The sequence below is a fragment of the Poromitra crassiceps genome, assembly GCF_964638095.1.
Source record: "Poromitra crassiceps genome assembly, chromosome: 4".
NCBI lineage: Eukaryota > Metazoa > Chordata > Actinopteri > Beryciformes > Melamphaidae > Poromitra > Poromitra crassiceps.
Window position 1 is genome coordinate 37,110,088 of NC_139626.1, and position 27,868 is coordinate 37,137,955.

Below are 27,868 nucleotides of genomic sequence, written 5' to 3' on the forward strand. Positions count from 1 at the left end.
TTTTTCATATCAGGGACCACTAATATAGTTGACATTAGAGCCACGGACCCCCATTTGATGAGATTGTGTCTCTTGGACCCAAATCTGAGAATATGTTTTGTCCAGAACTCAATGAATTGTATTGTAGAGAGATGTGAAAATATGATAAAAATCGCCATCCTTCTACATTCTACAATTGTTCTTGTAAATGAAATAATGCTGAAGTTTAACTATATCAATTTGCTGGACAGGGATGCCCTCAAGGACCCCTGGTGGTCCCTGGACCTCACATTGAGAACCACTGGTTTAGACAATAAAGGAAAGAACAGAGTCAGGAAATAAAGCTCTGGCGAGATTCATTAGACTAGCCTACTATGCGAAAGTCTAATCTACACATAAGTCTATGAAATAAGGCTATACTCATTTTAATTAGCTAATTGTAAAAAAAGAAAAGAAAAAAAAAGTGCAATTTAATTTACCTCCTCCTGAGGAAACACTAAATATAACAACAACAAAAAACATGCAATAGTATTTATGTTCGTTCATGAAATAGAGGGGGATTCGAGCTAGGGCTGTCCTTGGTGGCTTTTATTTTGTGAAAACACACTTACCGGAAGTCTCTCTGTTATCATCGTGCGCTTGACGATGGTGGGTGTGTTGTCGACAGTGTTGCCAGATTAGGCGGTTTTCCGCCAATTGGGCTGTTTTGTGTTGCATTATACAATCAATGGTGCGGGGGGAATCTATGTGGAAAATGGGCTATTGGGGGAAGCTGTATCTGGCAACACTGGTTGTGGAACGGGAAGCGGACTGGAAGCAGGAACCGAAGAAGAGATGAGACCGCTGCTGCGCTGCTCGCTTAGCTCCGTGCTGACATTTTGGGGTTCACAGCCCGCCTCCCTCCCCCGCAGCAAGCTCCTGACACAAGCAGCCGGTCTACCTCTGTGTCTGAGAAAAAACATGCATTACCACACGGAAGAGCGAGGACAGCCCAATTCTCCTGACTACCGGATATATTTCAGTAAGTTAACGTTAACGTAGGCTATTCCTGCACATTCCGGTGCACACTAGTGCACACAACAGTGTGTGTAATTTGATTTTCACGGGTTTGCTTCCTGGTTCTTCTTCTGGTATCACGAGCCCGCCAGGTAACCGCAGGTCGACCAGTAGGTCAAGGTACATGTTTGACCTTTGAATGGCAAGCCAGACTTTAATGCTTGATTGCATTATTTTGTACCATTCAATTCTGGTATCAAAGCCCGACATTTGCAGTTTGTTTAATTATCAATGAGTTCAGTTCAGAGTCAGCTAAGGCAAGGTAAGAGTGGTCAGTGTGGATCCTTTCACGTGTTGGCTTTTTACAGTCTAGTAGTTCTACTGGGGGTGTCACTTAACTTCCTGCTGCGCGATCACGTGGGCAGTGTCTAGCTACTGTTCACTGTTCACTAAAGCGAGATAATAATCATCACCACTATTTAGGTAAACTTTATAAAGTAATCAATTAGCATCAGCCCTCATGAATGATCACGAATGAATTATCATTCAGCCAGAATAATAAAGAGGATTGTAAGTGTAGGCTAGTTACATTATGGCATTTTGAAGTTTTGAGAACCACTCAATTAGGCTATTATTTTATTGTCTTACCAGTGTGTATTAAGCCTGTGACAACAAGAAACGTTGTGAACCAAATCTTTGTTAAAAACAAACGCTCTAGCCAGCATAAGCTAAGAATGTATTAATGCAAAAAGCACAAGTGATTTCAAGATGTATCCCTTTAATTCTCTTCATTCTGCTCCTAGATTTCCATCCAAAGCAGACATGTCTTTCTATTTGCACAATTGTTAGCCTGTTATTAGCTTATGTATTCATTTGCATATTTGGCGTGTCTGGCTTTGACAGTTTGGCTTTCTTAGCAGGCCTAAAAACATACTGGAAGCCACACTTGCCAAAATCTAGCCAAAATCTCGTGTAGAGGATATCTGATTAGATTAGTGTCCAAAAAACGATTCAAATACTGTAATAACGCAATTAACAGCTTGTGTCTGTCTGCGTGCGTGCACGTGACATATTATTGCACAGTTGCTGAGTAGGCTAGCCTCAAATAAACCAAAGTATTCATATTTTATCTTGTTTTTTCTCCCCATTAGAAGTCCCAATCACATGTTTTTATTTAAAAACAATTTCTTTACACAACTCAAATTTGTATGTGATCTTTATGTAATCAACTTCTTGCACTGTCATGAAAAATGGCTCATCATGATGTCACTCAGGAGGACCATGGTCTTGGTTCATCTTGCAGGATTAATAACTAATACATCTGTCCTGCATTGCCCAAAACAATGCTTGAGCTGCATAATAACGTTTCCTACTGTTTGTATGCTTTATAATCGGTATTCAGTATCAAGCAGTTTTCAAACAAAACCCGGCTCTGGGACTTTATTGTATGTAGCCTTACAGATATACAGATATTTGTATTTATTGCTTTTTTTTTTCTTTTTCCCTAGAAACCTCTGAAGGGAAATACATCTCACCCTTTCATGACATTCCACTTTTTGCAGGAACGGAGCAGGTAACCGTTTTGATGGTTATGGACTTATAGTTCTTATTTGATTGATACATTTCAGATAGTGTAATCCAGGGCTGCTTTATCTTTAAGGAATTAAGTGAACATTAAATACATATAATAATATTTAAACCTACAGTCTGACCGAAGTTTTTGTCATTTAATGATTGATTTTTGTCTTGTTGCAATAGGACAGTGATGTGCCACCTAAAAAACTTAAGAAAATCGACAGTGAGGTATTGTCAAATTCAAATAGTCCTCTTTTTCTACAACATATATATCTTACTACCTGAAGACATGTATCCCAGTATGTACAGTATATATGCTGTAGCTTTCCTCTGTCATTTCAGTTGCTGTATAACATGATTGTGGAGGTTCCTCGATGGACAAATGCTAAAATGGAGGTAAGTGTAGTCTATTCAAGAGACCTGCCATTATTTGCACTAATATATTCCTAATTTGATAGTTTTATAGTTTTGATATAGCAATATTACTGCAATATCCCTGGTTACGTCTTGTTATTGCTTTGCACTCTATCTTTCTGCAAACATCTTTGTCCAATAGGCTCTTTTAACGTTGGCATTGTAACAGCTTCTGCATTGAGAAACGCTGCATTACAACAGCTCTGGCCTTCCCAAAATCGCTCCACAACCTGCCCAAATACATTGGTGTGGTTTCTCAGCGTGGAGGCTGTGTGTGAAATGTGAAGAATAACCTACCGGTACTTCCTTACAAAGTATCAGCATTATTGAAGCACATCAGGAGCGCAGATCTGAATGGACAAGCAAATCAGCTTCAAGTTGGCACTTAGATCTGTTGGCGGTGGCTATTCATAAAATTTGCTTTTTATCAGCGGAATTTTAAAATACACTTGCGATTTTGTTTAGAGTCCATTCATTTTCACTATTTGTGTTTATTTCTTCATTATTCTCACTAGACAATATTTGACGGGCACTACTGTATCTAATCCAACATCAACTCCAGTCTCAATGATGCTAGGCCACAAAATATTCCTCCAACTCCTACTCCTGCCACAATACAGCGCCCCCTAGTGACCACCTAGTGACTAGAGGAAATTAGGCAGTTATTTGCTGCCCTTTAAGTGCCAACAGTGCTGTTTTCCTTTATGTTGATCAAAGTGGTTCATAATCCTACAAAGCTTATACATGAAAGCCTGCTACTTTTAGAGATGTATTCCCCTGACTTACTACTCGTGCTCTTAAAAGTGTTGTTTCTGACTTAATGTTAGATGTGTTTATAATCAAGAGATTCTTCTGCTAGGAAACTCATTGCAGTACTTTCAGATGGCACCCATGTTTTCTCCAAGAAATTTACATTTTATAGCTTATTTCAGATGATTTTTCATGGTTGAAATGTACATTTTAGAGCTTACTTCAGATGATTTTTCATGGTTGCTTCAATCCCCAGATTGCAACAAAGGAACCACTGAACCCGATCAAACAAGATTTAAAGAAAGGCAAGCTCCGATATGTGGCCAACGTGTTTCCTCACAAAGGTTACATTTGGAACTATGGGGCGCTCCCACAGGTGAGGAGGAGAAACTACAATATCAGGGAATTTACATCAATAATAGTGAACTGAAAACCATGAATGACCTCCATTTGACCTTTACTTAACCCTGTTATATTTTGTCGTTGTTTGGTAAGAAAACACTAAAACCATTACGACTTCAGCGGGTTGGTTTCTTCATCCTCATGCTGTATTGATTTAGATCCTAATCAATGAGCAATATTGTGACTGCACTGAAAACATTTAATTGAATTTTGTGTTTATTGAAAAGTGTCAAATAGCCCTTTGCCTTTTTGTTTGAGTTCATTAGGTAGACATTTGGTTGACTGAGATTCAGCAATTGTCTATCTACATTTGTCACCCCACTGAAAGGACAATAAATACTGTGCCATTCAGTGGGTTTCCAGTCCTACTGTGTAGATAGACTTGGTTTGAACATTTTGCCAGTTTTTTTTTAATATGTATTTTTTTAACTGTTTGTTGGATAAGACATGGGAGGACCCAGAGCACACAGACAAAGACACAAACTGCTGTGGAGATAACGATCCCATTGATGTGTGCGACATCGGCACCCTGGTAAGACTGCTAGACCTCTATATCATATTATTAATATTAAGTAAAGGATATTATGATGACTTTGTACACAGTATTCTAAAATTAGTTTATTCCCCCCCTTCCCCTGGCAGGTGTGCTTGCCAGGGCAGGTGATCCAGGTGAAGGTACTCGGCATCCTGGCCATGATTGATGAAGGAGAAACGGACTGGAAGGTCATTGCCATCAATGCAGAGGATCCAGATGCCCAAATTCTAAATAGTGAGCCTTTTTCACCACATCACTTTGGGAACAAGATGATGTTAAATAACAGATTGGCCAGCACTGATTAATATACAACACAAAACAAATTTAACCCCCTTAATGCCTGCCGTGAACATGGATATTAGGATTTTTTTATCCGAACACGACAGAAAAATCTGATGTAAATGCAATTTAAATCCAGTTTCCCAAACTGTGGTTAGGGTTATTTATTTGGCCACATTAAAACTATAACTTATCAAAATAGATAGCCAGCATTCTCATGGATGGGGTAGGTGAGACCAGGGGCCCTATTCTCCCACAGGCCTTAAATGCAAAAACTGGCGTTAAACGCAAAAAAACATGCCTTGCGCCTGCCTCGGGAAGATAGCAACATGGTTTTAGGCCCCGAAATGCGCTTTACGCCAAAGAGGCGTGGCGCAGTGCCAGAATAGGCCAGAATGGGCGTTTTGGCCTTAAATACCGGCCTAACGATATCTTCCGCCCTGGCGTTAATTTAGCACTTGCGCTTTTCAAAACCAGGCCTATTCAGTGCGCCGGTTGATGACTAATGGAAAAAAGGTTCCATTATTGTGCGTAATTGCGCGGACTCTCCTCTGCCATCTCACTCTCTGTCCCCCCTCTCTCTCTCTCACTCCCTCACGCATCAGACAGCAGACAGGCACAAAGCCACACATGTGAAATGACTGATGGAAAAAAAGTTTGCCGGTTCTATTATTGTGCGTAATTGCGCGGACTCTCCTCTGCCACCTCACTCTCTGTCCCCCCTCTCTCTCTCTCACTCCCTCCTCCTACCTGTGCAGCAGGGGAGAGAAAACGATATCATTCTGGACAAACTTTCACCAATCTAATCTCATCATGACATAGGGATATTTTTCTAGCCAATGCGTTTAGAACATTATTTTCACTTTGATCTTGCTATAGTGTAGCGTATTTACATGCTTGCAGTATTTAAACTGCAGTTAGATTGGTTTGAGAAGCATAATAATATGGAATAATAGCCTATATATGGAGACAGACAGGCGGGGATGAAAGGGAGGGGGGAGCAGAGCGCTTGGCTTTCTGACCGGACTGGATCGCTCCGTGGAATGATTAGTTTACTGCACTTCCCCAATGAGCAGATTGTGCATACTTTTACGCTTAAAAGGCGTGGTTATAATGCTTAAGGCCACCTGTAGCGCCGACACCAAAATATCGAGTGCGCTGGTCCACACCCACTAATCTGCGCTGCGCCTGGCACTAAGCACAGTTTTTAGGCCGTTGCAACGATAGAGCCCCAGGTGTCTGTATGCTGTTAGTTACCAGAGCCCAAACTGATGTCTTGAATTGTTTACATAGTTTGACCAGCAGCCAAAAAATAATTAATTGATTAATCATTCAAAAAAATCTATTTGATAAAGATATGAAAGAGAGCACAAATCTTAGCATTTATGAAGCTGTAATCCACAAATGTTTGGCATTTTACTTGGCAAATTACTACAACGATTAATAATCGGTTGCCAAAATGACAATGAATTCTCTGTCGATCTTTTAATCGACAAATAGTTTATATAAATAAAATTTACCATTATCATGTCTAATTCATGTGTGATACAATAAATGTACACAAGGTGTACAGAGGCCGTCTGCTTTGGCTCCGTCTGAATTTGTTTGTTTTCTTCAGGTATAGAAGATGTCCGCAAGAGCCGTCCCGGGCATTTGGAAGCCACCGTTGACTGGTTTAAGAAATATAAGGTGCCAGATGGGAAGCCTGAAAACCAATTTGCATTTGATGGACAATTCAAAGACAAGGTACAAAGATCCTTTTTTATGCCTCCGCCGGCGATAGCCAGGCCGGAGGCATTATGGATCCGGGTTGTCCGTCCGTCCGATGTTCGTTAACGCGATATCTGAGGAACGCCTTGACGGAATTTCATCAAATTTGCCTCAAACATCGACTTAGACTCGAGGATGATCTGATTAGATTTTGGTGGTCAAAGGTCAAGGTCACTGTGACCTCTCGAATGCCATTTTCAAGCTTGTTAATGCGATATCTCAGGAATGCCTTGACAGAGTTTCATCAAATTTGCCTCAAACATCGACTTGGACTCCAGGATGAACTGATTAGATTTTCAAGGTCAAAGGTCAAGGTCACTGTGACCTCACGAATGCCATTCCCAAGTTCGTTAAAGCGATATCTCAAGAACGGCTTGATGGAATTTCTTCCAATTTAGCTCAAACGTCGACTTGGGTGCAAGGATGAACGGATTACATTTTGGTGGTCAAAGGTCAAGGTCACTGTGACCTCACACACCCAATTTCCAAGCTCTGTAACGCAACATCTCAGGAGCGCCTTGACGGCATTTCTTCCAATTTGCCACAAATGGCGATTTAGACTCAAGAATGAACTAATGGCGGAGGCATAAATCCGCGGTGCGGTCATTCTAGTTTAATACTGTATTGATGAGACATGACAGGGTAATATCCTATTTTCCAGGTTGCACTCCAGCCCAGTTTTATTGACCTGAACTGAATGGTTTGTTCCCTAAGAATGCCAAATGATGTGTTTTTCCCCCTGTTGCCATCCATCTGTCCTCTATAGGACTTTGCAGATGAGATCATTAAGTCCACCCATGAGCACTGGAGGGCGCTAGTGCAGAAGCAGAGTAACAGTGGGGAGATTGACTGGTGAGTCGTGGAAGGATTCCATTGGAGTGTGTATGTGTGCACTATACTCTCGCTCTATATATTTTCATGGTTGCTTCATGGATTTATGTGAAACTCATTGGGTGATATAATGACTCTTGTTGCACTACAATGTTTTCAGGGAACATTTATTAAACCATCTCAGATATTTCTTGCTAATGCTCCTTTGGTTTGATAACAGCAAAAATATCTCCGTCTGTGAAAGTCCTCTCAAATGCAGCGCTGATGAGGCCAGAGATGTGGTCCAGTTGGTGAGTAGTCCTTAAAAGTCAGCTGCTACTCTGTTATCTCCTTCTGCTGGCAGCAGAGATGATGAAGGGATAACTGTAACCTTGAGTTGTTGTAATGTATCCTTGTATCCTCAGGCCCCTGCATTTGGTAAAGCACTTCCCGTATCTCCAGAAGGTAAATTACAATAACTTTTTAAAATTATATATGAGATTTTGGTAGTGTATACCCCTTTTGTATTGTCACATGATTCAAAATATTTTCCCTTCTCCAGTGAACAAGTGGCATTTTCTCTGAAAGTGACTCTGACGTCTTCAAGACAGTGTTCAAAGACGAAACGTCATAAGCTCTACCAGTACTTCTGCATCTTTTGGATGCGGTTGGATTTATTTTCACTAAGGATTCATTCTAAGCAGCTATACCAGCTTTCACTGTAACATAACTTGAATGAAAATAGGAAAATGGTCATTTAAATTTGATACATGAGTCACACGACACTACAGTACACAGCTTTTATTTGCTGACGACAAGAGAAGCAGGTGAAGATGAGGGAAACTGTTTTTTTTGTGATGTTGAGTATGTAACCACAAGTGAGACGTTTTTTGTTGGTTGGTTTATTCCTCAAAATGTCAACATGTTGGATGCCAGAATGAATATTCTGTTGGTAACATGAATTGTGATTTAGAATTCAGTAACTCAAATAATTGGTCTCCGTAGTGCATTGTGTTTGTAACTCATGTTGTTTTGTTGGCTACAAAAACTACAGGTCTAAGCTTATTTAAGCCACACTGATATTCCCTGATGCCTTTAACTCTGTACTCATTTTGTGATTGCTGCCATAATGAAGACAATTTTTTAAAATTTGGATAAATAAAAAATTTGAAGTTGTGAAAATGACTGATTTCCTTTTAGTTTTACCAATAATCACACATTGAAAAATGTCAACATGTAGACAATATTTAATACACAAGATTTAGATATTAACTTGGAGTAACAAATCAAAGTGCTTTAAATAAATATAAATTTTATTAAAAACACCCACATCTCAGCAATATCAGGAATGATATAATAAACAGCTTTCAAATAAACTGCATTCAGTACATTACAATACTTACAGTATTTATATCCATCCTTAATTCCATTTTTTTGTAGCATACCAAACTTCAGGAGAGCTAGGGAAGCCTTAAAAATAAAATGACAGGCAAAAAAGTTGCACTTTTTTTATACCTTTAGTGTCTAACTGCAAAAAGACCATGTGTATCAACCGCTAGCTTAAGATTTGAGCTGAGCACGTTCTGTGCATTAGTTAAGCTCAGAAGTCATTCAAGTAATGTTGACTCACTCAGAAACACTCTGAAGCATCTTCAAGTATGGCTATGCTTTTAACCCGCTATATCTTAGACACCTCGGCTTTCTCAACCACAACCTGCTACTGTAGCTGGGTCCTGTACAACGAAAATTCAACAATTTTTTTTTTATATTTTCTTTACAAAACTGGAATAGTTTACAAAAACTATAACTTCTAATGTTTGAGCCGACAGGATCCTAGAACTGTAAACATTGCTGCGTTTGACAGTGAGTGTAGTATTTACAAAGACTTCCTGGATAATCTAACCATGAGCATTCTGTTCACCTGAAAATGCCAAAGCGGATTTTAAGATATGAGGATTGCTGATCGAGGGTTTATGCCGTGGGTTTATGCGACAGAACTAATAGAAGAACCTACATCAACATCAAAGAATGAGCTGTGTTCCTGCAATACAAATGCTTGGTATATACAATGTGACATAATTTATTTATTTTTTTAACACATTTACAATCTGTTTTAAATAAAATGTTTTGTAATTATTTTTTTTTCTCCTGAAAAAGAAATGAAGTGCTTTGAGAAAATGAATATAATTATGTTAAAAGAGTGGGGGTGAGTTGTCACTCAAACAACCATCATTCCATTATATATCACATTAATTAAATCAAATAGACGGGGGCAAAAAATTATTATACAATTGCTTAGTGGTTATAAATAAATTTTAACTATGCACAGGCACAAATATGTGCAACTACGTTAATAACTGCCCTGGTCTTGCCTCATAGCAAAAGCAAATACATTGCTCCTTACATAGTCAATGTCATACTTTCCCTTTAGTCAACTCAGTGCATATTATATGTTCAAATTACTTTTAAAAGATTACCACCATTCTACTAGCTAAAACATAAGTACAAAAGTTGCAGGAAATTATCTTTTTAAGTTAGTTTTGTCTTGTGAAGTATAGTAGACAAAATTACTGTATATTGGGATTCAGGATGCAAAGGCAAGTCCCTGAATGAGGAAGAAAGACGAAATGAATACAGGCGATGGAGTTGTACACAAAATTAATTGAAAATGTCCCTGATATTACAGTAACATCTAAGCTTCAAGTTCAAGTAATACTTTCTAGCAGATTGATAATGAAGAAAGTAAGCAATGAACTTTTCTGCCTTTTGGTGGCCTGAAGATTTCTCCGCTAACATTTTGAATGTACTATAAAACGAAGGAAAAAAAGTATGTGTTATAATCCTATTGCCAAACTAGTTTTGAGGTATATGACAGGTAGGTACTGTACATCATTCAATAGCCATCTCACTGCCCCAAGTCTCACATTATATGTTTCTAGCAGGTCGAATAGCACCGTATGAAATTAAATCAGTTGAAACCCAAAGAATAAAATGAAATAGGCTGTTGTTATTCTTTACAACACAAAAACCTAAAGCATTAATTAAAAAAAAAAGGAAAATTAATTTACTGTACAAATCTCACTTTTTCTTTATCTTACAATTAGATTACAATTATTAAAGACCCCACAGCAAGCCAGCTGCCCTCTGAAACCATGATAGTGACACTGAGCTTACCCTGTTTCATGTTCCTCAGTGTATGAAAAGCACATGTTCACTAAACACCACAGACACACAACTACATGTAATATTCACAATCCAGGTTTGTTCAATGAGCCTGTAGTCAGGAACTTTGAAACAGTCGCTGACAGAAAATGAAACCTAGACAAACTAAAATAACAACACAAATGTGCTGCACAATGAAAATTTTCCTCAGAATATAAAAAAAATGCACCATTAGAATGGCTCAATTGACAGTATAAAGGACATAGGAAAGTGAAAGAAGCACCGATACAATGATATGTGTCAAAGAAAAAAGAAATTTTGCATGAACTCGCAATAGTTTCACAGATTGCTCTTATAACCCTTTGTTATGAATTCATTATCAATTTCATATTAGGGACGTTAAGAAATTAATTAATCTTGCTGTAGCAATAGACCTTAAGTACATTTTATGATTTGACGGCATTACCAAAACGTAACTTTATCAAAAGTGCTCTAAGAAACACTGATTTGCTAAAAACCATTATGCTGCTGCTGATGATTTGACAATGAGACAGTATTTTCAGTGTCATTCTGTTGACATGAGTCATCAAGAGTTTGTTGCTCATAGAGTGTGATGTGGTTATAGTGTGAAGGCATTTGAATAAAAATAAATGGTAATGAGCACACACTTTAGCACCGTGAATGTTGTAATTCACAAAGTCAGTGTTTTCATGCCAAGATTACATCTCTAGAATTTTGTAAGAAAAATAAAGCCACCAAAAATGAAACTTTGTTTCCAGTAAAAAATAAGTCCTGATGTGTCAGACTGAAAGCACCAGAGATTTTGACAGTGTGTATCTTGCAAAAGTAACCAAACAAACATAAATAAATCCTTAGTAGGGTCACCTAGTAAAGCTTGATTGTTAAAGAGGTGAAAGACCTGATGTGGAAGGTGATTTTTATCCCATCTGATCACAAGTTCCTTTTTCCACTGACACGGCTGCTAACCTTTCAGATAGGAAGGAGTGTTCTAAACGAGGCCAGTGGTGCTTGAGGTCTTAGTTTATCATAAATATACTGTAGCACCTTCAGTTTTCTCAGTCTTCTTCGTCATGAGTTTTCTACACAAAATGACTGTAAGGCCCTGTGACCTTGGTGAAGGCGTAGGGAGATGTACTGACATAGGTGTTGGTTGTGCAGGACATGGATCCCTCCATGAGTGTCTGGATGAAGCGCTTATAAGGAGGCTCTCCGATTGGTTCTGACGGGGCAGGATGCTCCCGCTTCACCCCCTTCTTGCCGCCCTTGCTGGGTGTCCCCTCGCCCCCGTTCCTCTCTGCATCTTCCTCCTTCTCTCGAGTCTTCTCCGCCATCTTGGCTTCCCACATTGCCAAACCATGCTTGGCCTCATTCATGCTCTTGTGCTGGTAGAAGACTAAGGAGATGCGTGTTGGATGGTTGCGGTCTGGGTTCTTGACGGGGGTCGTGGCGTGGAGTTCCCGCTTGGCACACTCTATGAGGATGGAGCCGTGGGTGGGTGCCACTGCCACGCCACCAATCTCGGGGTCCAAAAAGTTGTGCTCATTGTCTGACCACATCTCGGGTTTCTGCGGTGTTGTAGGTGTCTGAGGTGTTCCAGGCTCCTGCTTAATACTGGGGCCCATTAGGCCCCCATTGGGCAGGCCGAAACCTGACTGTGACATTCCAGGGGTCAGACACTCAGAAAGCACCTGTGGGCCGGGCATGCCCATCTCTGTCTTGATTTGCATACGGAAAGGATCCTGGCCTGAGGGGAACATCTGAGGGCTCTGAGAGAGGTATGGATTGGGGTATCCTCCAAACTGATTGCCTTTGCTTACAGCACCGGTGTAGTCCAGACCTGGATGGACTGAGGTTGGTCTTGAGAGGGCATCCATAAACTGGGGGTCTGCCACTCCGTTAGGGCCGTAAGGTGAGTAAGGGCTCATGGAGTGGACTGGCCTCATGCTGCAGGCGCTGTAACCATTGACCTGTAAACCTGGCTCACCATACCTTGGTGGATAGGTGACCTCATAGCGTGGGTGCATACTGTACGGCTGCTCTGGGTAAAGCGTTGGCTGCTGTTGCCGATACATGTCAAGGTGCTTTGGGTTTGACGTATAGTAAGGGTGGTAATTATCAAGGGGCATTCCTCCGTTACACTGATAACCTGGATACGGACGATTTGACCCGTTCATGTAAGAGTTTGGTACATGGAGTGGAGAGGCATAAGGGCTGGCTGATGTTGGTAGCTGAGAGGGATACATGCTACCTGGCTTGGAAGTGCTTGGAAAAGGTCCGGGGTGGTTGGGGAACCTGGGATAGCTGGCTGGGTGCGGGGAGCCAGGGAAGTGGGAAAGGATGTTCTGGTGCTGCTGCTGCTGTAGTTGCTGAGGGTGGACCCCGAGGGGGTGTGTTGTCTGACCTGAATGTAGGGTTGCTCCCATGATGCCTGGGATATGTCCTGGAATACACAATGCCAACAGAGAAATACATCAGAAGCAACAATAAAAAAAACAAAGAAAACAAATTGCACATAAACAGCTTAATTTTGTAAAGTAATCCCTTTGTTAATTTTTATGTAGTACATTGACACAATCCCAGCATGTCTCAATATAACAGGGCTAACTATTCAAGATGCCATATATCAAGTCAATATAGACTTCAGCCTACCTGTCCCAGGAGTGCTCTGCACTGTGCTCTCGTAAGTGCCAGCTTTTGACTTGGCCTGCAGGGCCTTCTCTGCCTTAGCATTAGGGGTGTCCAGAGTGGCGTTCTTGTTGGCTCCCTTCTTCTCCAGCTTCTTCTGCCGGCATGACTTGGCGGGCTCTGCCAGCATGCGCACCTGGCGGCGGAAGGCACTGAGAACTTGGATGGCGCCTGACTTCATTTTCTCCTGTTGACCCTCCTCACTGCCAAATTCATCCGTGTTGGCAGCCTTATAAAGGGGCAGCACGTGGAGTTGCTCATCATCTGGGATCTTGCCTATTGTCCGGTTATCCTCCCTGGTTAACGTGCACACCTGGGCAAGTGGGTAAGTTGAGTATTGAGTCTTGGTTATCTCACTTGCAGACATTACATAACACAGTCTGCACTTTTTTTGCATTCTCAAACACATCTGTGTTTAAGCCATGCTTTATGGCACATGTTAATGCATATCACCCATAGACTGTATAATATAAATCATATCACCCTATATGCTGTATTACTGTTTTTACTGTATGCTATCCATGTAATGTACACATAATGGTATGTTTCTCAGGTGTGTGCTTACCACAGTGCTGCCTCCCAGCATGTTGTGGAGGTCTCTGTGAGCGTGGGCGCAGAAATCCACACAAGCAGTGACCCCAGAGAAGGGACGTCCCTCCTTTAGCCCAAGACGACAATCCGTTGCCCTGTGTTCATGTTCCACCTGTGTAAAAGAACATCAGGGAATAAAGCCTAATCAGACATTATGGATCTCTGAAGGCCACTAGACAGTGAAACATAGAAATCTTCAGAAAACTGTAGTTTTAGATAACCAGTAAATGTTCTCGTTAACATTCTACTGATTTAGGAAAAATAAAAAAACTTGTCCACAGTGCAAGGAGTCGTTTCTTTGACAGATAAAAAAAAAAAAATGCCATGCAGACTGTAAGGTCATCCCTACTGATGGTGATTTAATACTTGCACACAAGTTGCATCATAGAGAGCCAAAATCACGCCCTCTGCTGGTTTAGGCAAAGGCATACGAACCAAGGGATTTAATCTGCCATTTATTTTTCCATAGACATTTCGTAAAATGCTTATCAAAATAGTCTTACTTGCTCAAACCAAACGATTCAGCTATATTTAAAGATTTTTTTGGGGGTGGGGGGGGGGGGTGCATTTTGCCTTTATTGGATAGTACAGTAGGCAGACAGGAAAGGTGGGGAGTGAGGGGATGACATGCGGCAAAGGACCACAGGTCGCATTCGAACCTGGGTTGGGCGCGTGGAGGTAGCCTGGGTAAACCCATCCCCCACGTGACCTGCTCTCAGACCTGTTCTCAGTCACTAGTGACTGGGAACTGAGAGAGCAGGTCACGTGGGGGCTGGGTTTACCTAGGCTAGCGTGGAGGACTAAGCCTTTGTGGGTATATCTTCTACCAGCCACCGGGATGGCCGATTCAGCTATATTTGGAATCACGAGACACCATAGAACATTTCACTCAGACGAAAGAATAAATAAATTGGTCCGAGTGAAATTGTCTCTCCTGTGACTTTGGCACTCTATTGACGTTCGTTCCCGCCTCCTATATGCAGCAGCAATGTGATTGGTGGAGTGCATTTTTGATTAATCAGAAACTGCACAGTGCTGCGTGCACTACAGTGTCCAATAGAGCCAGAACATGTCACTCTGAGTGCACTTTGAGTGGCTTATTATTAAAGAGTAACATACTAGCCTACTTCTAATCATTTTTCATTAGTATGGCTCTGTCACGCTCAACCCCATATTGGGGTGGGAAAATATATGTTGTCTTGGATGGTTAACATGTCCTTTCATGTTGTGGATAAAAAAAGAAAGTTTGCTTTTGATTAAAAATTTGAAAACTTCAAAGTGGAAACGGAACTTGTCTCGTAGAACGACCCAGAAATTATTTTACTCCGCTTCAGATTAGGTGACTGAGAGTGGGATGTGATGGAGGAGGGGGGGAGCCTTCCTCAGTGTGTGCATATGTTTGGCAAGCTGCCACTTTGGACACAGACCTGTACAGTCACAGTGTCCAATTTGTAAGCTATGCACTCCACTGAACAGCATTTATCCATTTGATATACTAAGAAGAATGTGTTGTTACAACAGGTATTGTCATACATAAATGTTTTAATGTGCAAAATAATCATTTTTTAATGGCTTCTGTGTGCTCTAGACTTGTGCAGAATAGCAATTTTATTTTGAAAAACGGCCACCGGAAGTGCGTATTGTTGCTCGACAAACATGTGTCGGCAGGTTTGTATCAAGCACTTGATTGTTCAGTGATATGAAAGACGCAGCTGTCCTGTGTGCTACAGACCAGGCACTGTAGTTTTGCTAAGGTTAGCACTGCACAAACTAAAATAGTTAGGCATATTAACGTTATACTAGTAGCTACTATACTTAGCTAACATCAACAGATGAGAAGATGAGGTAACTTTTTAGCTAGCACACGTTTGACTTGCTAACATTTAGGCCTACCGCTTTTGTTCTTCTCATGTTGCTGGCATTATAACGTTGTTGGCCAAACAAGAGGAGCAGTATGTAAATGATGAATTAGCTCACTTGCTTTACATCTATCAGCAAATAACATTTGCCAGTAAGCACATGCTTGGCGATTTAGCTCTTATTTTTGTTATTATTATTATTATTATTATTATTATTATTATTATTATCTAGTGTTGTTGTATTGCAAATAAGTTCCCTTTCAGTCATTCCCTGTTGTAAATACAGACATCAGATAGAAAGCCCATGCCAGGCAGGGAAGAAAAGAGTGAACAGGTAAGAATTTGTACTATGAGCTGTAATGTTACCTCAAAGAGCACATCCTTCTGATTTGAACATTCTTTTAAACCTATTTCTCCCATCGCGCATTCTAAGTGCATGAACAGTCCCTTCTTTAAGTTAAAGGGACAGTTCACCCAAAAATGGGAAATTCTGTCATCTTGTCACCCTCATGCCAGTTGAAACACAGATGAAGTTTGTCCATTTAACACACATCTCTCACGCACAACTCGAGAGAAAACCACTCAATTACTTTTTAATTTGTGGGTGTTCCTATAAGGTGTATCACTTAATGGTTGTCAATACAGGTATCAGAGAGAGATAGACCTGTACGACCTGTTCATCATGACTTCATCTCATTGAGTACATCCTTCAGATGTAATTTTTAAAACAAGTTATCCCATGTGCAAGACCTAAACTAGACGACTATGATTGTCAGTGACAATGTATTACATAGTGGTTGTCCATTCAGGCATCCGAGAGAGATGGAGGCTGCGACAGAGCGAGCGACAGAGCCCAGGCCATGCAGAGAGAGGAAGAAGAGGTGACCAGGTAAGCGTTTCAACTGTGGACTGTAATGTTATCTTATAGGGCCACAATATGTCAGTGACAGTGTATTATATCAGTGTTTCCCAACCGGGGGTACGGGGACCCCTAGGGGTACGCGAGCACATTGCAGGGGGTACGCGGAAAGATTGAGGATTAATACAATTTATTTTCAGATGAGAGGAGAGAGAGAGAGAAACTCCGCGCCGCAACTATTGTTCCGGGGAGCCCCGGCGGCTCCCTGGAAGGTGTTAACGGTGACACCTCTACTCTGTGAAAAACAAAAGAAGTCGTTCACGCTTGCAGGTCAAACAATAGCTCCCACTATGCGTGGCTCAAACGCCCGGCTGATCCGGATATCGGTTCAGGCGAGCCAAGCGAAAAAGGAAAAGGGAGGCCAGGGCCCCGTTCCAATACCCATACTTCCATACTATTTAGTAGGCAAAAAAAGATTTAGTATGTCCCAATACATAGTATGTCAGATGCAGTATGCCAAGAGTACCAGGATGTTGTACTACATCAGCTCCTATTTCGGAGTATGCATCGATGCATGCTGCTTCAGCCAAACTTCCCCACAATCCTTTGCGCAGCAGGAAGTTATGTCTTCTTCTTCTTCTTCTAATGTTTTATGGCGGTTGGCAAACAACTTTTTGTGCATTACCGCCACCTACTGGAGTTACGTCGCACTGACTGAGCTGCGTGTTCATGAATGAGATAATTAACTTTAAGAAAGCCTTGAAATATGTTAAAACCAAACAAGCATGGTGTGTACCAAAACATGCATATCTTGATTCCTGTTTAGATCTCTGACTCAATGTTTTTGCTTTATTTATTTTATTTTGTTTATTTGATTGTCTGTTCCAATTTTGTAAATGTTTAGTCTGAATTTTTTGTATAATGTACTGTTTGTTACTGCCAGACTTTGTTTATTGAATAAAAAAATAAAATAAAAAAAAAACTAAAATGTGGCGCTGCGGACGTCGGCGGAAGTGAGCAAGAGGTCGGAGTTCAGGAAGCTCACGTGACGACAGATGTAGTGTGTCCCAATAGTATGCATTTTGCATGCATGCTGCACACTACAATCCATACTTTGTGAGGGCAGCGGCAGTACATACTACAAGAAAGAAGTACAAGTATGGGTATTGGAACGGGGCCTAGGTCTAAACCGCGGCTGTTCAATGAAAAATACATTTTGTATGGATTTACCTGTACCTCAGCGGATCCACCGCAGCCACAGTGTTTTTTCTGTGGCGAAGTCCTGGCAAATAATTAAATGAAGCCAGCTCATCTGCAACGCCACCAGAGCACCAAACACGCAGCATGTCTTGGTAAGACGAACTACTTTTTCACTCGAAAACTCTCAGAGTTCAAGTTGAGTCGGGCTACAATGAAGAAAGCGTTTCAAGCAAAGCACTGGAGGTGTCGTACGCTGTGTCACTGCTTGTGGCTAAATCTAAAAAGCCTCATTCAATCGTTGAGGATCTGATTCTTCCTGCAGCCCTGATGTTAGCTGAAACTATGATCGACAAGAAAGCAGCAGACGCTCTCAAAACGGTTCCATTGTCAAACAACACAGTCTCTCGTCGGATCGATGATATGTCAATTAATATTGTTGGACAAGTTGTGAATAAAATGAAGCAAGCAGGTCAATTCGCTTTGCAGTTAGATGAAATGACCGATGTCAGTGGGGAAGCCCAGCTGCTGCATTTGCTCGTTATAAAGACATGTCGGACATAAATGAACATATTTTGTTTTGCAAGAAGCTTGTAGGAAAGACAACTGGCGAGGAAATATTTCAGATTATAGACAGCTTTTTTAAAGACAACAATCTGGAGTGGAAATCTTGTAGTCATATCTGTACCGATGGCGCAGGGGAAAATCAAATGACTGTGATGTGCACTGATTTGAACTTTTGCTTTTTAGATCTACTTATCTTATGTGTGATATTTTGCCTGGTAACAGCTGCCCTCAGAACTGTCAAAGCTTATGAAAGACAAACTAGCTCAGGTGTCTTTTTAAAGGTGCCAAGTGACTGAATAAAAATAGTTGAAACTGTTACTGTGTGAGTCTGAATATATCTATCTCTATATAGGCTATATATTTTGCTAATTCTCAATAAGTGTATAGCTATTTGTATTAAAGGGGAGTCATTCAAAATGATTTTAATTTAATATTGTTTTAATTTAATAATCAGTTGTGTTGGATAGTAAAAGTTGAATGAGATTAATGGAACAAATTTGGGAGAATCATCAACACGCTGTCAGGGGGTACACTTGGCATGGCAAAACAGCTCAAGGGGTACACGGCACAAAAAAGGTTGGGAACCACTGTATTATATAGTCGTTCGTTGTCCATACAGGCATCAGAGAGAGATAGAGCCAGACAGAGAGAGAGAGCAACAGAGCCCTGGACAGGATGAGAGAGGAGAAAGAGGTGACCAGGTAAGAAAGTACTATAGTCATAATATATTGGGTAGAATTGCAGGAAATGTAATGAAAAAATCCTAAATGTTCTGGGTGAGGGCGGACCCCCAGACCCCATGCCAAATGTATGTCCCCCTTCCAAATCAAACCTACACCCAGCCAGACTGTTTCATGATGAGCCACTTTCAGACATGCCTTGGAACTGGGCAGTTATCTAGAGGGCATCCGGGTGGCGGTGTGTGTGTGTGTGTGTGTGTGTGTGTGTGTGTGTGTGTGTGTGTGGGTGTATGTATGAACACATTTTGGTGAGCTATGCGCGCTCCCGCGACCCTCCTACTCTCCGGCTCTGTGACTAGGGTCTGACCTAGTCACATGGGCGGATTGGTCCCCCTCCCCTCCAGAGCTCCGTGAAGTAGCCAGCTCAGTGAGTGGCAGACAGCGTGACAGATTATTGTTAAATAAATAGTCGATGTGAATGAGGAAGTGCACAAACATCATGCGGTTTCAGTTTTTCCAAATGAAGCTGGAGCTGCTGCATGTGTCAGCCAACAGGTTACGTGTTGCTTGATTGAAACGCTGGGTTTGATCTATTTCTGCAAAGCTTCACGCAGCACACCACCTTCGAAATATAACAGCATTTTTGGATGCGAGGGTCATCCTGCTTCCCAGTATTGGACATCGCTAGGTAGGATATCTGGATCTGGTTACATGCCATTTCACGTTTATTATACACAGCGTTTGTGAACGATACGTGCAGTAGAACTGCAAAATGTCAACACCAAATCCAAGCAGTGTCAAGTCAGTCAGTATAAAACGGAAACTTCCAGGTACAACCTTCTCAACAATGGCAATTAAATAAAGTAAATGCACATGTAATGTTTTTGTGTGTGTGATCCGAAAGATACAGAACAGAGATAAGCTGGAAGAATATCTGCTGCCTTCTAAAAGTCAATTTTAACCCGTAGGCAGTCGACTGTTCTGTTTTTTTCTTTACCAAGTAATAAAGAATTGCTTTTATTTTTGAAGGTAAAAACGTCTAGCTTCCTGTATTCTGTATTTTTAGCAGGTTTGATGCATTTTAGGACTGAACTCTTGCCACATCAGACTTGAGGAAATCGATGCATCTGGGCCTGAGTTGTAGGGCTGTTTAATTAATCAGCGTTATGCGCAAACGATTATATGCGCGAACGTTAGTGGGCAATTATCCCCCATCATGTAGGCTATTTTTAGCAACTTGTTATCCGGGTGGCGGATCAGACTCTGCATGTCGTGCTAGTTTGTTGAATGTGATTCACTTTGTGCCATTAAGGCTGTAGCCTAGACTGCTGTCTTCCATGCATGAAGTGCAGCTGTGTGGTCAGTCGTCATGCCCCAATTCCCCCCACCCCCGCCCCCTCTCTACTTTACACCCGGAGGTGCTCCTCCCCCCACCCCTGCCCCCTCTCTACTTTACACCCGGAGGTGCTCCTCCCCCCACCCCCGCCCCCTCTCTACTTTACACCTGGAGGTGCTCCACATGCCTCATGTCTGAAAGGGTACACTTCACGTATCCCCCGGGTCAAGCTCAGGGGAAGCAACCCTGACCTGACCCGGAGTTCATGTCTGAAAGTGGCTTATAGTACAATGCCCAGATATCCTCACCTGGTTTCCATAAGCATCAGGTGCCATCGTTTTATACAATGGACCCACTACGGTTGCCAGATTCTGAAGGTTCTGCTCCAGTTTCTCCTCCTGGAAGAGAATATTTGAAAGTACAGTTATCTTCATTCAAATAGTTTATTTAGGCTAATATTTAGGCTCATATTGTCATACACGGTATACAGTACCTCTTTAGAATCATCCCCAAGTAGTTTGAATTTTCTTGGAATTTTGCTCCTGGCAAACTTGCAACCATTGTAGTACATGCTCCAGGAGCAGCCAAATGAGAACGAGGCTCCACAAGCCTCAGGATCCAACCCCTGACATGCACAGGTCCTCCTGAACAACGAGAAGAAGGTAAATATAATGTATCACTGCTGCCCATTTTCTTTCAGTGCTATTCACATATATGACTATGGATCAGTTTGCCATGAATAACATCCAATGCCCTGTGATTTGATGCAAAGAAAGTAAAGAATATAGATATAAACAAAAATAAGGAGGGAGCTCCTTGAATTTTTACAAGAATAGTATTTAATCCCGAAGTAGTATATTCGTGTACACAGCAGTGTTACAAACAGAATATATCTTCAATAGGGTACACGGGCAAACAAAAACGCTACGCGCGTTTCAACCACACAGGGTCTTCATCAGGCTGGAATAGCTGGGCATCGGCCACCGCACCTGGGTATAAGAGACATACGTGGCACAGTTCAGAGGCAATGATGTGAGGTGGGCAGTGCTATGACATCATACTGTAGGTTGGGCCATAATAAAGCAACATACACTCCAATAGAGTAACAACATGAATACGCAAAATGAGGATATAAACACACATGCAGAGAAGGCTATATGTAAACAATCTGTACGTGGGTGCGTTTGAGAGGGATTTTGTGCTGAACCCCAGCGTCAACCCGTTCATCAGCTCCATTAGGCTATGGCGGAGATATATTGATGACGTCTTCATAATTTGGCACGGCTCATCCTCATCCCTGGTAGATTTCCACACCCTGCTCAACACTTGGAACCCCCACCTCCGTTTCACGTTAGACCACCACCCTGATCGGATCAACTTCCTGGATGTGTCTGTGTATAAACACAATACCAAATTGCATTCATCCATCTACCGCAAGCCCACAGATAGAAACACTCTGCTCCACGCCACCAGCTATCACCCCTCACACCTGAAAGATAACCTGCCCACCGGTCAATTCATGTGCCTGCGCAGACTTTACAGCGACAGAAGTGACTTCGTACATGAAGCCACTCACATGAGACTACGGTTCCAGGAGAGAGGATATGGGCACAGACCCATTTCCCACGCATATAAACGCGCTCTCCATTCCCACAGGGACATCCTTCTGCAGCCCAGAACACCGGACCCGAGCCCTCCCAGAGTCACAGCCACCCTCCAATACTCACCCCTCGCCAATAAAATCAAACGATGCCTGCTAAAACATTGGAGAGTACTGCAAGTGCATGAAACATTTACCACTCCCCCCAGAATAGCCTTTACCAGAAACCACAACATCAGAGACAGCCTGGTCAAAACGCTCCACACCCCCTCCTCGACTCAACCCACCATTGACTCCCTGCCTCCCCCGGTTGGTCACTTTCCATGCGGACACTGTTCCTGCTGCCCCCAAACCAGCAAAATAAAATCCCTTTCGTTCCCTAACGGAGTTACTATACAGCTGAAACACCTCACCACCTGCGCATCACAGGGGGTAGTCTACGCTATCGTCTGTGCGTGTCCGCTGCCCCTCTGGTACATCGGCAAGACTACCCGGCCTTTACGCACACGCGTAACGGAGCATAAGAGCGCCATCCGCCGCCGTGACACGAAAGCTCCTTTGGTGGAGCACTTCCTACAACATAACCACTTTTTGCTTATAGGCTATGTCGTTTTTCCCTATAGCCTATATAGGCCATCTTGACTGTTTACATATAGCCTTCTCTGCATGTGTGTTTATATCCTCATTTTGCGTATTCATGTTGTTACTCTATTGGAGTGTATGTTGCTTTATTATGGCCCAACCTACAGTATGATGTCACAGCACTGCCCACCTCACATCATTGCCTCTGAACTGTGCCACGTATGTCTCTTATACTCAGGTGCGGTGGCCGATGCCCAGCTATTCCAGCCTGATGAAGACCCTGTGTGGTTGAAACGCACGTAGCGTTTTTGTTTGCCCGTGTACCCTATTGAAGATATATTCTGTTTGTAACACTGCTGTGTACACGAATATACTACTTCGGGATTAAATACTATTCTTGTAAAAATTCAAGGAGCTCCCTCCTTATTTTTGTTTACTACTTTGCCTGCTGAGCTGCCTTGGTCCACAATTCTGTGTTCCCCTAAGAATATAGATATAACATAGATATATATATAATAGACACTATGTGCACATTATGTATAGAATAGATTTTCTCATTGTGTATAATGAGAATCTAAAAATATAGCATCTAGAAACATGTAAAGACCAGCATAAAATTTAAATGTAGACTTTGTGTTATTGTACATGTGTTTACTATAAATACAGTTAATATTCTACATAAATTAATGTAGAAAGCCATGTTAAAATATATTATTACAGATGTGTAAGTCACAGACGTAACTTGCTACATGCTCCATATATTTGGTAAAGTGAATATGTCTCTCAGCCTGCGAGGTAGTATAGCCAGGCCCATAGAGCCATGGAGATTGAATTACCGCAGCTGGATGTACTGTATTGGTAAAAGTAAAAAAAAAAGTATTAAAATGTTTTTTTTCTAAATAGCTTTAGAAGAGACTCCTTTGATGAACAATTCTCATTCCTTGCTAATTGACTAACTTATGGTTTTTGCTTTTATGTGTTCCATCTTTAGGCCAAAGCTAAATTACAATGCTAAGCACTGCAAATAATCACATAGAATCGCCTAATTTCTCTATCTTAGGCATTGAGTCAAAGTTGAGTAAGAAAATCATGCTTGTATCATATAAGTAATTTAAGTCATATTCTGAGCGTCTGTGGATAATGTGAGAGCTACTGTAGCCCAGTATTGCATGTTTGTGTGGGTAGTGTTGATGTTGCTGATGGAAGAATATGTCCAGATTTGGTTTCTTTGGCGTTTTGCCACTTACTCTTCGTTGAGAGCACAGCGCCTCTGGGTGTGGGCTCCATGCTTTGTTAGAGTTTCACTTAGCTCGAGGTAGAGGCGGTCAGCTAGGCTGGTCGTGATGCCCTCCCAGATCATGATTACCACAATGATGCAGGCGGTGTCACATGTGTGACCAGAACGCTCCCGCACTATCACCAGGACCTTCTCCTCCGCGCTGGAACGGCGGATCACCTGCAAGATACACAGATGCAGGATTTGACATGCATGCAGATAGTCACGACAAACACTGTGGAAGCCCATTTGCCAATTTCCCCCAAGCATGAAAAACAAAAATGGTTCTTACCCATTTGGCTATAGGGCAGCCTTGTGTACTTTTTCCTTCCTTGCCTGTATATACTACTTTCTCAATCCTGATGGCACGACCACTTAGACCAGTCCTTCAAAGGCAGAATGGAGGAAATAAATGTAAAGTCAAATAAAACGGTGGTTATGCATCTCACTGCTTGTGTCATGTAAAGTGAGGTTTTGAGCTGTCAAATGTGTAAAATACCTTTTCTCCATTGCTTCCCGTATGCCAGCAACGTTAGGCGCAGCTCCCAGGTGAGTGTAGTAGGGGCCCTCATCCTTCTCACTGATTTGTTCTAAATATTACAAAGAACAAATAAATAGGACATAGAAGAGCACATACTGTAAACATCCATGCACCAAGAGATCAGCCACATTCTATAACTTAACACCATGGGACTCACCAACACAGTGGCAGGATGCGATGTCATACTGCGTTTTGATGGGGGTGTCCAGTAGGTTCCTTATGGGGGTATCCAAGAGCTTCATAGGAGACTCCATAAAGCTCTGGAGGAGAGGAGGTTCCTTCTTAGGGGTGAAGTCAAGGTGTCTTTTAAGAGTTGCAGAGGCAGCCCCCAATGATTGCCCTCCGCCCAGGTCAGTGTTGGTTGAAAGGATTGTGACAGGCCCTGATGATTCCACCTTGACTTTATGAGCACAATTGATGGCAAGGGACTTCTTCTCAAAGACAGGTGAAAGATCATACTGCCTCAGGCGTTGTTCCATAGTGGCCAGGATGCTTCCCTGCATCTTGCTCTGCTCACACATAGAGGGTAGATGTTCCTGCTTGATCTGCATCCCCCCCATGTCTACCTCTCGCCCCTGTAGCCGCTGCTGCTCGTGCTGCTGTAATCCCGGCGTCTCAAATCGAGCTCCGTTTTCCATTTTCAGGGCTGTGAGGCCATGTTTGGAGTCGCCCGGGCCCTGAGGAGGATGGGGGGGGCCTTGGCCCTGAGGAGGATGGGGGGGGCCTTGGCCCTGAGGAGGAAGAGGGGGGCCTTGGCGCTCCTGCCTTTGTAACAGATGCATCCGGAGGGCTGCATGCCTCTGATAGTCTCCGTGGAGACCCGCGGGTGCCAGAGGTAGTCGGGGTCCCCTCTGGAACTGGGCACACGATGCCTGCTGCTGCGGTTCACCTTTAAGAAACATCTGTGCTGATACCGGGTGGTTTAATGCAGCTTGCGGTAAGTGAGGTTGTGACTGTGCCGGGGCCTGGGGTAAGTGAGGTTGTGACTGTGTTGGGGCCTGGGGGAAGTCCATGTGGTTGGGCTGGTGGCAGTGGTTGCTGCTAGGCTGTTGCGGTGGAAATTGCTTGAGGTTATTGCCGCTTGAGTTCGGAGCATACTGCCTCTGATGTTGCTGCTGTTGCATCTCTGTTGTGTTATTGTAACTGAATGCTGCGTGGTCGCTGTGCTGGACATGTTGGTTGTTGGGTTGAGCAGGGTTGTTTCTCGTAGGCTGGTTGGATTGGAGCTGCTGCTGACCTGGCAGAGGCTGACTGTGGGGTCTGTAGTTGGGAGACTTCAGCTGCTGCACTTCAAACTGTGGTGGGTGCGACAGTGGACGTTGTTGTTGAAGTTGATGATGTTGCTGCTGCTGTTGATGCTGATGTGGTTGACAGTGCTGTTGTTGCTGTGGTGGTAAAAATCCAGGGGACAGTATTTCCTCCAGGTCAGGGTCGCTTTCGCATAAGTGCTCTGGCTGTATGTGAGTGCGATAGCGACTATCTGCCTGCTGCTTTTGGGGGAGGTTGCACTGCTCGGGCATTTTCTGGGGTACAGGCTGCTGCATTGGCGGTGCTTTAGAATTCGATTGCTGCCACTCAGGGGCAGTGTTGTGCTGGGCTGAAGCGCACTGTGATTGGGCTGGCAGAGAGTCCTGCTGTTGCTGCTGGAAGCCGTTGGAACCTGGGCTGCTATCTGTGAAAGCTCCCTGTGTCTGGAATCTTTGCACTGGGGTTGGCTCCAACATCTGGCCATGAGTCTGGGGGTTAGCTGTCTGCTGCTCTGACTGGGCTCTAGAAGGGAAGCCCCTCCACATGTCCTGCTCTTGTGCCTGGGATGACGGGCCACTGGGGGGCCGCTGCTGGGAATGGGGGGAGTTCAGGTCTATCCAGCCCCTCTGGCGGGGAGTAGAGCACGGTAAGTTGGCTCTCTGCTGAGATGTGCTCTCCATCCCGTTCTCTAACCCAGCATGATGTGGCTGTTGGAGACCAGCTTCACCATGCTGGGTCAGAGAGGCAGGTCCTATGGAGCCCACACTGTCTGCTCCACATGCGTTCCCAGTATGTTGTTGAAAGGGCTGGGGCTGAATCCCATACTGGAGGGCCCTTTCAGTGCCATGGTGCTGATTTTGACCAGGACCAGGTTCCTCACTTTGCCCCGACTTCTGTAGCCCAGGGTTGGGGAAGGGTCCAAAACCGCCTCCCTCTGCTGCCTGCAGAGGAGCATTGTGGTCCAGAAAGGAGTTCTGGTTAAACTCCTGGTTGGGTTTCCCATACATGCCTTGGGAGTTTGAGTCTTCTGCATAACACTCTGGACCATTTTGATGCTGCTGTGAGCTGTTCGCAGTATTTGTAGATGGGGTCATACCAGGCAGCTGACCTAGAGAGAGCTTGCGCTGCTGACCAGCGTAAGATGAATGCTGCTGGTGGTCTGCTCCGTAATTGTTGGAGTATCCATTCACCATATAGGGGGCAGAGTTGTAACTGTTGCTGCTTTCAGTATTGTGGGATGCCACCGGCTGCTGTTGCTCTGAGGCAGGCATCTGAGCTGAGGTGGGCAAACCTGAGGTTAGAGAGGGGGGTTGAGCACCTTGACTGGACAGCTGATTTCCCACTGAACCATTGACGGCATCTGCCTGTGACCCAGATGTTTGTGGTGCAATGGACACTTGCTCAGGGTAATACTGAGACAAGGTTTTCTCTAAAAGATCACCTGGAGTGTCTTCCATGGTTGTGGGGGATTCTACAGCACCGTTTGGAATTGAAACTTGTTTATTCCTTGAAAGACAGAAGATATCCCCGTTTGGGAAATGACAGTTCCTCTTGTCTAGTTGAATCTCTTTCTGCGGAGCGTTACAGTCAAACTCTGTTGCCTTTGTCAGCTCAGGAAAATCATCTACCAAACTGGAGCCCACGTCGTCGTTTCCTTTCAACTCAGAATCCACTCTGAGTTTCTTGGGCTGGTGAACCAGTAAGGACTGGTCAGTGAGCGCATGCTTCATCTCCCCGTTCATCGTGTAGGATCCTTGCTCAAACAGCCCTTGCACCGAGGCAGGGCTGTTGCAGTTCTCCCTGTGCCTCTTCATGGAGTTGACCCCTGAGCTGGGCTTGTAATGGTTCCAGTTCTCATCTCCAGTGATCTGCAGAGAAACTCCCTCTGAAGACTGGCTTCCATTCTGGAGTTTGGTGCCAGCAATCCGGTTGTTTGGGTTGTGAGCTGTGCCAAATTGTGCTAATATTAGACTTTCTTCCGTCTCATGTCTGGCCTTTTCTGTTTCCATCTGGCCTGCTCTGAGTCCATCCACAGGGCTGCCCTCTGCCTCTGTCCGTCCTGCCGAGCACAAAGAGGGAGAGAGCTATTTAGTTACTGCAATACATATTATTGGGCCTATATATAATAAAACAATATGTTTTGTAACATGATGG

General features: G+C 43.1%; 2 protein-coding genes across 2 annotated transcripts; one reads left to right on the forward strand and one right to left on the reverse strand.

Moving 5' to 3' along the window:
* Positions 1-723: 723 nt before the first annotated feature.
* On the forward strand, positions 724-8,694 carry ppa2 (inorganic pyrophosphatase 2). The gene is made up of 12 exons (XM_083635354.1): positions 724-1,000; positions 2,484-2,548; positions 2,734-2,778; positions 2,893-2,946; positions 3,971-4,090; positions 4,562-4,648; positions 4,759-4,885; positions 6,549-6,676; positions 7,467-7,552; positions 7,752-7,821; positions 7,936-7,975; positions 8,073-8,694. Exons 1-12 carry the CDS (start codon positions 814-816, stop codon positions 8,093-8,095), a joined length of 1,032 nt encoding a protein of 343 aa, XP_083491480.1. The 5' UTR covers positions 724-813; the 3' UTR covers positions 8,096-8,694.
* Positions 8,695-8,802: 108 nt separating this feature from the next.
* On the reverse strand, positions 8,803-27,723 carry tet2 (tet methylcytosine dioxygenase 2; the record flags this gene model as incomplete). Its single annotated transcript, XM_083635353.1, has 9 exons — positions 8,803-13,133; positions 13,343-13,691; positions 13,944-14,081; positions 20,776-20,865; positions 20,961-21,111; positions 23,897-24,105; positions 24,218-24,311; positions 24,425-24,515; positions 24,624-27,723. 9 exons carry the CDS (start codon positions 27,721-27,723, stop codon positions 11,773-11,775), a joined length of 5,583 nt encoding a protein of 1,860 aa, XP_083491479.1. The 3' UTR covers positions 8,803-11,772.
* Positions 27,724-27,868: the final 145 nt, after the last annotated feature.